At 40.0% G+C, this 15,144-nt stretch overlaps 1 protein-coding gene across 2 annotated transcripts in view; it reads left to right on the top strand.

Annotated features, from left to right (window-relative positions):
* arhgap10 (Rho GTPase activating protein 10) overlaps nucleotides 1-15,144 on the top strand; it is a 53,215-nt gene that overhangs the window by 27,806 nt on the left and 10,265 nt on the right. For both annotated transcript variants that reach the window (XM_073465255.1, XM_073465262.1), the window contains exons 16-20: nucleotides 1,097-1,155; nucleotides 3,153-3,258; nucleotides 5,265-5,424; nucleotides 7,796-7,937; nucleotides 11,868-12,033. In XM_073465255.1, the coding sequence (XP_073321356.1) occupies nucleotides 1,097-1,155; nucleotides 3,153-3,258; nucleotides 5,265-5,424; nucleotides 7,796-7,937; nucleotides 11,868-12,033 (633 nt within the window). The remainder of the gene's footprint in view (nucleotides 1-1,096; nucleotides 1,156-3,152; nucleotides 3,259-5,264; nucleotides 5,425-7,795; nucleotides 7,938-11,867; nucleotides 12,034-15,144) is intronic.

Genomic DNA, 15,144 nt, shown 5'->3' with positions numbered 1-15,144 from the left:
AATCGCTACAGAGTTAATTATGCAAAGTGCCTCGGTATAATTAACTCCTTGCGAGGTCACATTGCTTACTGTATGCCTGTTCTACATTCACCAACTCCTTCCAGGTTGACAGATAGTGTGGGTGAAGTTCAAAGATTAAAAATGTGGTTTGGTTGCAAGAAGCAAGAAGACAGTTTTATTTAAATGCCAATTTGTTTTTGTAAACAAGTGCAGTTTGCAGCAAATTGAGTTGGCTTTGCTTATTTAAGTCAAAGCAAAGTTGTGTTCTCTGAGTTTGAAAGTTGCCAGTTGAAAATAAGAAGCCGATAAATATGCATTTAAGCCTTTCCAGATTGAATTTACCTTCTCTTTAACTTGCACTAAATCGTGTTCATGCATGTTCTGTAAAATGTTATCAGTTTGAAAATAACAGATTTAAATGTTGAATTGAAAAAGCAAACATTAAATAGGACTACTGTTACAGTAACTACTGTTTTCACAATCATTACCATGGAATCATAATAGTGCTGTGTGACTGTCAACCATCTACAAGTGTTCTGATCATGATATAAATGACCTAGCAAAGGGGCCACTATTGTGTTGAGATGGGCTGATTTTAGGCTTTGACCCTTTTAAGAATTAATTTGGTGTAATAAGCTGTGGGTTGTGGCACTGTGCAGTTTAAACCCTAAAGTAGTCAGACAGTACAAACCACAACATTTAGTGATCTTCAGACACCATTTAAGCTAATATGGCATATCCATATTGTTATGCTATAATAAACCATGTTGAGCATTGCTGTGTCTTGTCTTTTACTTTGTGTCTGCCCTGCTGGGATAAAGCAGGGTCAATCTCCTCAGTTTCCTCTGAGGCTAAGTACCTTTGGCCACTGGCCATCTGCAGTGTGAAAGTACCTTCAGATGAACTTGGTTATCTCAATGCGCGCGCCATCTAATTCCATCCCCTGGCCTGGCCACATTAATCATTGCTGTGTGCAGACCCTATAAAACAGTGCGCCGGCTATTTCTGTCTCCCCTCGCTCACTTCAACTCTCACTTCTCCATCCACCCCACCCCCCACCACACCCTTCTTTCTTTCTCTCACTCTCTCTTTGAAGGAGCCTTCCTGAGCCGCTGATGACCTATGGACTTTACAAAGAGTTTATTAGCCCTGCGAGTAAGTCCGACCACCTCTTACACCACTACTTAATTTGAATGCAGACCATAAACAAAAAACAATGTGTACATGTTTAAGTCTGAAATGAACATTTAATCAGTTTAAGCACTGGAGTCCAATGGTTTGTTCTTCTTCAGTGAGTTATTGAAAACATGCAGTCAAGTGAAAAATAGTGAAATTACTTACAAACTTTTTGTGAACTTTTTACCAATTCTTTTAAGGCGGTAATAGTGGTCAACCCCCTTGAGTAACGTATTCATAGTCTAGCTACTGGACTGTGTCTTGAATGCTAAGTACAGTCCTCTTTTTTAAAAACACTTAAAGGGGCAGTCCACCCCAAAATCAAAAATACATTTTCCCTCTTACCCTCTTAGTGCTATTTATCCATCTAGAATGTTTTGGTGAGAGTTACAGAGTTTTGGAGATATAGGCTGTAGAGATGTCTGCCTTCTCTCAGATATAATAAACAAGATCGCTTGTGCTTAAAGGACCCAAAAAATACATTTGAAATTTCAAGGAATCATAATCTGGTTACTCAAGATCATCCACAAACCTTGATGTGAGCGGTGTCATGTACAAGATTTTGTTTCTTCTGTATCACTGCACAGAAGGAAGCATGCATCTACTCTTGGACGAAGGCTCATGATTGTTTCAGTGTGGGATGTAAACATTAATGGCGGACTTATCGACTGAGCTGGAACACTAGCTTAGTTAGCTAGCCTCTCTATGCGTAGATGCAGGCTTCCTTCTGAGCGTTGAGCAGGTGTCTATAAAAAGTGTAATGCTTATGTATTTTTACGTGTTTTCAGAGATGTGTTACTGTGTCTCTCTGAACATGTGTAAATTCCATCATCTGAGGATCCTTCTGTCCTGTTTTTTGATGAGAAATACGAAATGTATTTGTTGTTGATCCCCAGTGAATCCAGCTGACCCTGTCTGGTTCAGATGACTATTGCTTAGAGATGTGAAACTTCAGACTGTATTACAACACTGTTTCTATTTCTAATTTCTCTCTTTTTTGAGTTCTCCTAAAATGTGTGGCTAAATAAGCCATCCGAGGTTAAAGCTAAAAGGTTTGAATGATAAATAAGCTGTAATTTCAATGCCCTAAATGGTCCAGGGAGTGACCTTGAACAGCAAGAAGACACTTTTTTTTCACCCACGTAACATCATTTATGTATGAAATGTTTTTAGAGCAAGCCAAACTTGAATCTTATTACAACAAGTGCTATAATTGGATCAGGTTGACATTTTTATCAGGCGCTCGCAATGCCCTCATAACGAGGGGGAAAAAATGGATTAGCAATGAATATTTTTTTGACGGATGACAGCATCCATAAGAAGCTTTTTCCATGTTTAAATCCTTGTCGTTCCCATAGTAATGATATTTTGTGTGTCTGTGTATGTGTGTGTGTTTTTGTGTGTGGGCGGTCAGATGCCCATGTGTGAGGAAATGTTTAAGAGATGATCTGGGGGGTTTTAACACAACCCTTTTATACGGTAGCGACAGTAACGTAAAGCTATCTCCTTCGCCAGCATAGTGGGCCCTGCTGCCAAATTCTGGGAGGATTCAGACCGTATATCGCTATCACACCTCTTCTTCACTTACTTGAAATGAAATGCATCATCCTCTACTCTAACCCTTATACTTGAGGGTGATAGCCTCTGATCATTGTGTCCTTAAAGGTCCACTAACTTCTGCTGGATTTTAGATTACCCTGAGTCTATCTTAATTGTTTTTAGGACTTTTGAAGTAATAGAGGGTTTCAGTTCTTCCACTATATGACTCTGTATCCACTATATGTTTCTGTGCATTAAACTCCAGATTCTGCACTGCACAAATCATCAGTGTATGTAGTGTATCATCATGTCTTTAAATTTGCTAATGTTGTACAGTATTCGATCGCAGCTGCGTTGGCTCTTTGCCACCTGAAGAGCACAGAGAAAATCCTTGTAGTTTAATGCGAGTGCATGGCTGCTTCTGCGTTTTGAAACAGAGGGCGGTAGTCCAGAGACTCGCATCCAAGCCGTCCACTGCCTGGTCCACAAACTACCGGAGAGGAATCGACAAGTCCTCGGGCTGCTTATGAAGCATCTGGCCAAGTGAGTGCTCATAGTTCCTTGGTCATAGTTCACCCAATCTCCACCCCCTCTCTCTCAGTTCTCTCTTTCTGCTCCTCCTGTCTGTCTCCTCATTCTCACTCCACATGCTTTTTCTCTCTATCTCCCTCACTCCCACTCTCTTCACTCCCCCTTCCCTGCTGTCACTCCATCTCCTCTCTGTCTGCTCAGTGGCTGCAGGGTAAGAAAATTGATGCTGCTAGCATAACATTTTTTACGCCTTTTCTTAGGTCATATTGGTGTACATTGAAAGTTGTTGCAGGAGGATTGTGTAGCCTGCCGTACCTGTTCAGCATGCCGTCGTGCAGCCCACCAGTGAAGTGAAATGAAATGGACCTCTCAAATTAAGCCCTCTCTTGAGATTACTCTATACACCCCTGGATGGACAACTATTGTGCATCACTCCATTTGTGAGATTAGATAGGAAGAAAGATTTAAGAAATAATGTTCACTAACATTACAAGGTTTTACCTCAGCAAGCTTTTTATAAACTAAATATGAGCAAATTGAAGATAAGTAAATAATCCCTCTTCCCTGAGGCAGTGAAAGTCTGGTGGATCTTATTTCATAGAAACCCGCTGCAGAATCAGGCTCTGGTAAAAAGGCAGCGCTATTGAAATTGAATTTGGATTATCCAGCGTGAAATTCTCCAGACTGGAGAGACTCGAATATTTTTCTGAAGTTGGCGTCTGTGCATGTCCTGCAGGGGAAGGAAGCAAAGCCAGAATTTCACACTGCTATCTGAAATGGTTTCAGAGATGTTATAAATGTGAGTTGTCACCAATGTTTTTGTCTTCAAAGGCATCCTTTGAAGCTATTTAAACTGTCTCTCTGCAGATGCACTGCATATCATCATATTTTGAGTGTGAAATCTCTTCACCTGCCCGTATAACTTTTTCTTCAAGTAAAAGGTTTTTTACTCCACTTTATTTGAACTCGTGAGATAAAGTTTTGAAAGGTTTCCCGATCTCAAAACTGATCTAGAAGACATTTGATAAAATGTATCAATCCTCCATGTCAAATGTCATTACCATCTTGTTAAAATGATCAGAATAGACACTGCCAGATGTATTCATAGTTGTTGTTGGAATTGATAAAAGCCTTATCAGTTGCATATGAGTAACCTTAAAAAGTCTTGATGCATAAATGCTCTCATTTTAATGTAATGTTATATTCAGTGTTGGGAACTTCAGTTAAACATGTGCATGAGCAATGGCTAAGCTTTAGTCTACTGTTACTGATGATCCCCCATTTTATCAGTCATTTTATCTCACAATGCAGTGGCTGCTTCATATGTATTCACAGTTTTCGCCGCCTTTGTGATGTGTAAACAAAAAAAAACAGTTTAATCAAGAAAGCATTCTGTTCTAAATATGAAAAAGTGAGAAGTAATACACAGGGAGAAAAAGGTCAAGGGAAGGTTCAAAGTTATCTATCAAGATGGCAACAACTTGCTGCAATACTTGAGCCATTTTAAACTGTGAAATCATGCATTATAATGAGAAACCACAAATTCCTGTAGTGTTTTTTGGCAGGGGTTTTTATGAACTGAAACATTTTAAAGCAGACAAACTTAAGGGAGAAAAAAAGTTTTTTTTACACAAAAAATACCTTATATTTAATAAGTGCTGCTATTATTTACTACTAATTAATTGATCATGTTATTTACTTATCTTACTTATATTCTTGACAGATTGCATGAGAAACCCTGTAATGTGTAATCAAGAGTGTTTTTTTTTGGCAGTGGCCAAGCCGTAGTTGTCTTCATTTTTCTTTTCATTTTTTCAGAGCATAGCAACACTTTTGAGTTAAAGTACAGCTGTCCCTTGTTAAATTATAACTAAAACATCAAGAATGAGTTAGAATCAGATGATTTTCTTTCCCCCTATTGTACAGTCTTATTCTGCCCTAAATAACATTTCATATCGGTGGCGTTGAGGTAGTAGTTGGAGGAAAACATGTATAATGTGGTTGTTTATCTTCCTCAGTGTGGCAGCTCACAGTAAACAGAATCTGATGACAGTGGCCAACCTGGGCGTGGTGTTTGGCCCCACATTAATGAGGCCGCAGGAGGAGACTGTCGCTGCCATCATGGATCTGAAGTTCCAGAACATTGTGGTGGAGATCCTCATTGAACACCATGAAAAGGTAACGCTCAAGACTACACTTGAAACTGAAAACTCCCTGAAAACTGGAGGTGTCTAATCATAGCACTATATCCTCCAGTGGAAGTAATTACTACCACTTCTATAGGAAAAGATTGTGTTATTTTCCAATTTCTGCCCAAATGTCTGTTTTCGATTGGTCAAATCTCCACTGCACTGACTGTACTAACCTGATTCATTCTGTTAGTGGGACATATTGTGTTTAATTGTGTTTCCACTTGCCATCCAGAACTATATTTACTAAAAGCAAGGCACCCTCGGCAACGCAAGCCAAAAGAAATCCAATTCAGGTGACATGACTCAGTAAGCTGCATGCAGCACCTTTGTGTTTACTTACGACGGTGGCGTGTAATTACCTGATACTGAGGGATAATAAATGTGCAAGCGAAGCAAAAGATCGAATGTTTGTAAGTTCTGATGTTTTGGTACTGAGCGCTTTCTTGCTATTGTTTTGAAGTTTTGTATTTTGCTGTCAAGATTTGATTTGGCAGTTTCTGTTGGCACATGCTGTGCTGCACCTGACACCAGATTTTCATTTCAGGGGAGTCTCAATTAGGGTGGGTGTGATGCTCTTCTCTTCTGTAGGTCCTGTCTGTTAAGGCTGTTTAGACTTGTGTATATTCACAGATAAATATTGCCTAATCCGCCTCAAAGACCACTTTCTTTGTGCAAATGTTTTCACAAAGAAAATGCATCATGCTAAATAATGGGTACTTTGTCATTTGTTTGGATGGATTGGATTGGATTTATTGCATTGCTTCCTCTTGAAAATAATGAGCAGGAATAGAGTTCAGAAAATGAATCGTATAACAACTTAAACCGTCGGGACAGCATAACCTTCATTCAGTTATTAATGTGCAGAGCTGTTAGACAGCAGTTGTCCAGAAATGTTCAATCTGGCCAATAGGGGGAGCCCCAAGTGCTCATACCAAGATGAAACACATGGTATTCTCTTCATTTTCAATTGCTTGGTTATTCTGTAGATTATCATATACATTTTATTATACTTGGAAGATCCTTTGCCTGCCTAAATACATTTATTTTGAGTTGTTTCATAACCTGCAGTTCATGAGATCATGTAATCTCCCCAGAATGTCATTAATCAGTGTCAATCCTCCAAGGGGGATAATTGTCCGTGTCAAAAGAGAAAAAGGTTTGAGATTAGTTTTCTAATCTGTGTGGAGCAGCGCTGCCTTCTGCGCAGAATCAGATGAAACCATGAGCTTTTAGTGATTTTATTTTTTCCTCCAGCTTCATTAAATGGAAGATGATGTGTGTTGTGACTAATGTCTCCACCCAAGCTCACAAAAGTAAAATGGGGTGTGAGAGAATACAGAGGCCTAGTTAAAAAAAACAACGGGGTATACAAATGCGCTAAAACAACAGCAGCAGCATAGTGTATATACTGCCAGTCTCTGAGACTACCCAGAGGTATCCAACACCGTCCAGGTGATAAAGGATGTAGTGTTAGAATGCAGCAAGAGCATTTTGGAAAGTACAGCGTGTTAGAGCAGGGGAAAAGTTGAGCAGACAGACAGACAGGCATTAACTTCCCCTCACAGCTTAGTCCCACTCTAGACTGTTGATACCCCCAGATACCAACAGTAGACTCTGTTTTACATTCACCTCCATCTGCAGAGAGAGGCGAGAGGGAGGCAGCAGAAACTCTCAGCCATATCAGATTTCTCACTTTTTCTATCTGCCTTTCTCCTACAAACTTTCTCTCTCATGCCCCCTCCTCCATGTCTGCCTCTCCTGTTCACACTCTGTCTCACTTTTTCTGCCACTTCTTCTCTCTCTCCTCCGTTCCCTACCTCCCTCCTCTCCTCGTCTGTGATCCTTTTCGGAGGCTCTGCTGAGACTTCCTCTCCTCTGCAGCCCTATTCTCTTTTAACTCCACATCTGAAGTTTATATGTAAACACGGCCCGGTGTAAACAGGCTGTGCCAGTTGGCCAGCCGTCCTCGAGTCCAAAACCCTGTTTATTTTACTCTCCACTCTTTTAGAGAGTGGGTCAATTTCTCTGAGGAGAAGTGTCACCTTTACTTAGACCAAGATTTCTGGACGGAATGTGATTGCGTTACATGTGGAGCCGCTCTTGTTTATTTTGGCACAAGCAAAATCTTTTCACATGCAGTTTTTAGGGTCCAATCAATGAGCTGCTCAGCATTCCCTAGGAGCACATGCTGTGGCTGCAAATGGCCTTTTCCATTCATCTTCCACTATATAAAGCCTTTCAAAACCGTTCACTAAGTGAGGTCAGTTGAGGACATGCTGCTGCTACTGCTCAACACTCTGAGTATCTGCACTGTGACTTTTTGTCTTGGTCGAGACTTATTCGCATTGTGTATTCAGATCTTTGCAGATGCTCCCGAGTCATGCCCTCTTTCACCTGCTGCCCCAGTATTCTCCGCTCCCACAAGGCAGTCCAAGAAGCTGAGTCGACAGAATCGGCCCCTGGCTGTCTACAATCCGCAAGCCCTAGACATTCAGAATGGTAAGAGACGAACGCATGTGTACCTGTATAGTTTCACATCTCTGAATATATTAAACTGAGTATGCATTATAAGCTTATTAAGAATTAGAATTATTATTTAAACCTTACAAGTGAGATTGGTCTTCCCTTTTCAGCTCCAGAAAGTGTGCAACTCACATATAATGTCATTCATTACAGACCCGAAAGGTATCGGGGATAAATTTGTTTGATAATTTGTGTGTGCCAATTAGTAATTCATACTCTTTAAATGAATACACTGTTTGCACAAAGTAATAATGTCTGCTCATGAATATAAGTTTGCACAAGTGAAGAGAAATAAATCTGTTATCCAGAAAAATATGTTTAATATCAAAGATACATAATGTTATGGCAATATATATTATCCTGATAATCAGCATTAATTGCCATTTTTTGTCTCATTATTTCATGCTGACATTGTTTTCCTGTTAGCAGATTCTTGTTGGTATTTTGTCTGGTTTCGCGTAATCTGTTACCAGTGACATCCAGATATCAATACTGAAGCTGCAGTAGCGATTGCTAAGAGCAGTTAGCGTTACTTTTTTCACAAAGATCAAGGAAATGTGTGGATTTCAGGGTTGTTTTTTTTCTAAGTTGTTTTACCAGAACCAAGCTACAAAACAATTCACTTATCTCAGCCCAACATCAAAACAATACTGTGTTAAACTAGCTAGCAAATGCATATTGTCCATGACCCATCAACTTTCAGTGTTTATTTTGCGTAGTGTGTTCTGCTAGTGGGGGGCTCCAGAGTCTGAGTCACACCTATTTTACCTCAAAGCACCCCTACATTAGTTTGGAAAATAGCAATATGGAGCAATGAATTTGATAAATCTACCGTTTATCAGACCATACAAATAAGACAAGAATTAGGTTGGGAAAACGACAGACATCAGAGCAGATTGTTTCTGGGTGCTGGGCCTTTTCTGATCACTGCACAGAAACACAACTTTCCTCAATGATTTTTGTGTTGCAGCCGGGGGAGTCCACTAACTGCATGGCTAACTGAGCAAACAAGCTAATGGCGGATACAGTTAGCAGCAGTGAGCCCTTACTTTAGCAACAAATAAAGCTATCGGTCCATCAGGAAACTAAATCACAGAGAGATGAAGCAGAGCAGCTGGAGGACATCAGCGAAAAATACAGCAAATATTTTCTAGATCAAATGTGATCCAGATCAGACTGGCTGTTATATTAGACTGCATTACTGTAGTTTTAGCTAGATAAATGGAATAAACTGGTGACTGGGTGTATTTACCCCTGATTCCTGCTTGGCTCTGAGTTCATTCACTCACTCGGTCACAGTTAGGTTGTCTGTTCCCTCGTAATCACTAAGAACTGTAGCGGTGATGACACACTGAACTCTTGTCTCCTCTCTGTAATACTGTGTGGAGAGATTTGCCTCTCTGACTTTGTGTGCCCTTGTTTACTTTAAAATGCTTAAAATTCACTTCAGCTTCCTCTGATACTTGATGAAATGGGAGACAATGATAGGGGCTGTCTCCTGTATATCAGGTGAACTGGTCACCTGACCTGGTGACCCATACAATCTAACTCCAAAAATGTCTGATCCAGGGCCAGCCAAATCCCTTCCACTCCACAATACAAAAGGAATCTAAATCTGCTTACCAGATTGCCTCTCTTTACCTCCCTCGCGCCAGCTTTTAGTATGGGTATTTTAATATCAGGGATGAGAGGCTTAATCCTTTTTTAACCTTTGTGTCTTTTATATGAGTCCCACATAATGGTTTTAAACTAAGTTGTCTCCTCATTCAGTGAGTAAAGGCACATTTAAGGATGATGAAGGGGGAAAGTGAGGAGAGTGGTTATATCTGCCTGTGACGCTGCATGTGTCTAATGTCCCTGTGGATGTGACAGCATAACATGTCAAGGGAAGTGCACTAATCAGACTATTTGTGTCGGGAAGCCTTAGAACAGTGCAGACAAGTCATATATTTCAGAAGATTTTAGATCAGTTGTATATTTGTTATTGATTTACTAAATAATGCAAAATGTTTTTTGGAGCAGAAACGAGTTGTTAGCACTACACTGACATATTACCTTTGACATAAAGAGCAGAAAATTGCTCAGATACTCATTCAGCAGTCAGATGGCAACATTTTCATTATCGCAGCGTGTTTCTGGTCCCTTGGCAAATGGAAGTCTTATATTTACTAACTTTTAGCTCTGGTTTTGGTCTCCACCTTCTCCTGAGGGAAATATCTGGTTCTTTAGATGTTAAATGCTCCACTGTCTTCACCAGATAGTCGCTAACTATGTCTGGCTGTTGTTTGGTGCTGAATAGGTACTGCACTGTTGACTTTTAGAACATGTTTGCGATGCTGTGAGAGTGGGGAGTGTGAACCAAAATGTTCAAGGCCAGACAGCTAATTGCCGTGGCCGGGGGCATTATTTTTTGGGGTTGTCCGTCCTTTTGCGATATCTCAAGAACGCCTTGAGAGTTTGGCACAAATGTCTATCTGGAATCAAGGATGAACTGATTAGATTTGAGAGGTCAAAGGTTAAAGATCAAAGTCACTATGACCTCACAAACACATTTTTGGCCATTAGTTAACAATTCCTACAGATGTTTAATAGGATAAAATGATGAAGTGAATACATTTTTCTATTCAAAAGCTCCAAGGTCAACTTCACTGTGACCCGATAATATTCAACAAAAATGTTTTGGCTGTTATTCAACACCGTGGCTTGGGAACAACAACTTGACTGGTGCCCGGAGGCATACAACTGTGATGTGATCATTCTATTTATTTTAGACGTTGTTATGAAAGAAAATATGATTATAGTCACTTTAAAATTTGAATTTTTTTTTTTTTTAACCAGAAGCAGCAGTATTTGTAAAATTGAATAGTGAATGATAGGGATGCTTCACATTTTAACAAACAAAAATACTGTAAGTATCAAAATGGAAACAGATGGTGACTTTTCCAGCAAGAGTTACAAAGTCCAGAACAAAAAGACATAAAACCAGGAAATTCAGAGGGGCAAAGTGAAATACATACATTATGGCTGGTAATGTCATCTCATGTTACATCTGTAAATGTTTTGTGTTACGTAATTATTAAAGGTCCTACACACCCATTGCCTGATTGGGTCGCCTTCTCAAGACTGCATGGGCGTGTACTGACAGTCCCTAAATGACATCTCTCTGGCCCTTCTGTTGTGCCTGTAAGGCTACAATTATTAACATTGTTATTAGTTAAGGACGTTCCCTGCAAAGCTCCGCCCCTCTTCAGCCTGATCTGAGGTCTAATTCATCGTAACTGAAAACACCTGTGTGGATGTGCAGGGCTTTTAAATTGATATGTTTCATGTACACTGTGCAGTACATAAGACCAGTAAGTGTTATGGCTGCATGGCTAATGTAGAATGTGTAATAATTGTTATATATTTGATAATAATTAGGCCATGTGCACCAGCTCTAATTCAGTTCAATCTCAATCAAATATGTGCTTTTGGTGTAAGCGTTTTGATCTGTGTTTGCTGGGAAAAGGAGAGAAAAATCTCCAAACAAACTGATTTTTTAACATTAACAGTTGCTTCTGTGCTTCTCCCATCTCCCAAAAGCAGGATCTTTACTTGACAGTAAAATTGAAATAAAAGAGCTTGGATCTCCCTTGTGTTTCTTAGGTTCCTGTCTATGACTGCAGAAATGTATTATTATGAACAATATAAACTTGGTTGTAAGTCTCGCCTGTTTTGACAGCAGTTTGATTTGTAAAGTCCCCTGGTGGTGCAGCATTGCCTTATGTATCGATAAATTATTCAGCTGTTTTATCAGGCAAGCTATCGTCAGTAAGCTGGAATAGGCTGAATCTTTTACAGTGGCATAAAATTAATAAAACAAGATGTAATTAAGTCTAACAATGTTTTTTTCTTTTCTCATCTAAGCGTCAGCAGTGGGAGATAGCTCCAGCTTAACTACAGATGAGACATCAATGGGCAGCAATGAGTCTGTGTCTTCCCAGTCATCGTCAGCCTCGGCCTCAGAGACGCCCACAGAGAGGAGTGACCATGCCCCACTCAGCACCAGCCTCAGTTCAGGCAGCAACTCTAAGTGAGTGGTTCACTATGATTAAGTCCCAAATCAATATGTGACTACACACCACTGAAAGTGCAGTTATTGGTTGTGAAGCAGGTAGAGACAAGTCATACATTTAAAAGTGGACTGTGTGCAAATGGAATTGAAGGAATTCAGATATTTTAATAATAATGATTTGATATATTGAATATTTTGATCACCATCGCTATTTATTTCTCTGGTGAATCAAATCAATTATACAATATTCAAAGGTAAACTGTATGAACAGTCACTACTGTTAGATTTGAGCATGTTGTAATTAAATGGGCTCTGCATCCAAAACACGGTCGTTAGCCTGATAATCAGACTGAGTCGCTATTTCGTTTTACTTCATTCATTCACTAGATGATTCACTGAACATATCGGAGATGTGGGCGGCATTTCATAGGTTTGTAACCAAGCTACACAGCTGTGACTTCAAGCAAGATCACTGTCACTACACAGGCAAACTACAAGTATAATGGGAAAACCATTTTTTATTGTAGGGATCATTACTTTTTATGAGCTTGCATTCTGTGGTTATCATTATTGGGATGATATAAGTAACAGTATCAATGTTGAAAGCATTATTCACATTCTTAGTCATATTGTAAGGGTAAAGGAGGGTTAGGAAATTTAACCTTTTCAAGTCAAAATCAATGCTTGATTCAAATGCCTACTTTTAGCTGTGCAGTATTTAATGTGTATACAATGTAATTGTTTATTTTGTTAAATTTTGTAATTGTTTCGTCAGAAAATGTTAATATTTCAATCAGAGCTAGATGGATCCTAATTTACACTAACTACCCCAATCTCCAGTAACTTTGATGAAAAGCTAAACCGCCAGTCAAGTTTGATATTGTAGGAGAATAAAATGATGATTAAATCTTTCCTGTGTCAACATGCAGCACACTTTAATAAGGGCCTGAAAATAGTGTCTCTTAAATCCTGTTCCCTGAGAGATTATTAAATCAGATATTTATCTAGCTCTCGTTCTAGATTGAATACATTTTTTAGTAGTTACACTTTTCTGCACTGTGTGTATGCAACACATTTTTGTATTATTTAGCAAGCGGAAAGTATTTTGTTATTATGAACAAACTAGAATCCGTTCTTAAACATGTTTCAATTGACTCAGAATTGTAGAAAATAAGCGCCTCAGTTTTGTGTGAATCACTCTTGGTAAACAGTGAGGGGTCATTATTTCTGACATTCTATAGGCTCAATCATTTATGAGTTCATCGAAATTAAACAATAGATGAATCTTTAGTGAAAATTCATTTAAGTGTCTTCCTCGATGTTTATGCTATTAGTCAAATGTCATCTGTTTGTCTCTGTCTCTTGTACTACTACTAGATGGAAAATGCTTCAATAGTCGATGCTCTGCCTCTCTGGCTTTTCCTCTCTGTCCTCACTCTCTCTACTAAGTCCTTGGTCCTTTTTGTTGTTTCCAGCCCATGACTTGTGTTGAATGCTGATGTGAGAGATGAATTATTGGTTTATGCTGCAGATGTTAGACTCTGCTGTGTCATGTCTACAGATTCACCTTGAAATAGACTTTTTTTTTTCTCTCATTCACTGTCCCCTTCTCCCTCTCCATCAGCTGAAAAGAGCTGTAAAAAAAATAAAAAACAAATCCACCTCACAACTTGACAGAGGACACTGTGATTCCTCTCACACTTTGACCTCTGTGGGTGTCTACCCACCGGTGTGTATATGTGTGTGTGTAGGCATGTTCGTATCAAGCGCTCTCTCTAAGTTGCAGTATTAGACAGACAAGGCTGTATATTACTTATGTAACCAACTCTTTTTTTTCCCCCCTGCGGGTATTTTTTTTTGTGCTTTCCCACATATGTGGCATCATGTTGGAGGACGGAAGGAGCAACCAGGAGGAGGTCGTAAATCTCAGCTCTTATTTGTTTGGGAGACAGGTGGCCGAGCGTTGGCCGTGTAAATCGTATTGACATTGGGGAGATATTCATCTTGTTTACCCTTATAGCCGCAGCCCCTGTCCCTTTATGAAGACTTGCGCCATATGTCACAGGGTGTCGCCCTGGCTTTGTTCACTCGTAAATCTTAGCATGTGAGATGGTGGAGACCTGTTAGCACAGCGCCTCTCTGGCCTGGAACCCAGGGATTCGGCTGCAGTCTGGGCCAAAAAGAGCAGTGGGGATGGCTATTGCTAGATTAGCTTCAGCCACTCTCAGAAATGTACTGTATGCACTGTGGTGTGCTCAGAAGTGCACCTGGAAAACAGCATATTCTAGTCTCTTTCCTGTAGGATAGCTGCTGCAAAATCTGCCTGGTCGTACACAAATGTATCCTGACTCACTGTATCATGCAATAATGCTTTGTGGACTCTGGCATGATTTATCATCTCCGTCATTTTCGATGTCTTGCCTCATTTCTCCTCTTCTCCCTAAATTCAGTCACAGCTTCTCCCAGCAGTGCTGTTGCCCCAAGTCCTGTCCAATGAGGTTACGTTTTTTTGGCCACATTTCCTTATTCTCCCCTGCCCTAGCCTCCATGCCTCTCCCTGGCAGACAGCTGTGGATCATAAAATGGTGGATCAGAGGTTATTTCCTGCCCACCCAAACTGGCGGTGGCTGGGCGGGCAGCCTGGCTGTAGGGTTGATCCCACTTTCTACTGGAAACACTACAAAATCCCAATGCTAGCCTTCTTCCTTGAGAATAAAGACAGGCGGTAGCCCCGCTCATCCCTGTGTTAGTTCCACGCCAGGATCAACGAGGCCTGCATGCTGAAGGGTGAAATTCCTGCAGTAATGAGAAGCAGCAGTAGACTTGTGTTGATGAATTTCTGCCTGCTACTAACCTGGCAGCATCTGATAATGTAATCACAATGTTATTTATGACTATTGATATTTGATATCATAATGGATTTTTTCTACACAATCCCAAGTCCCAAAAAACTTGAAATGCTGCATAAATGTAAATACAAACCAAATGCAATCATTTGCAGATGAACTATGTTTACTGAGAGCGGTTTTAACCAAGTGTTCCAAAGCCCATGTAGTAATGTCCTTTATGCAATCATGTGTTTCACAAAAGTGGTGAACCTCGCCCCATCCTTCCCCGTGAAGGCCTTTC

This window comes from Pagrus major, chromosome 1 (assembly GCF_040436345.1).
Source record: "Pagrus major chromosome 1, Pma_NU_1.0".
Taxonomy (NCBI): Eukaryota; Metazoa; Chordata; class Actinopteri; order Spariformes; family Sparidae; genus Pagrus; species Pagrus major.
This window is presented reverse-complemented; position numbering and strand designations above follow the sequence as displayed.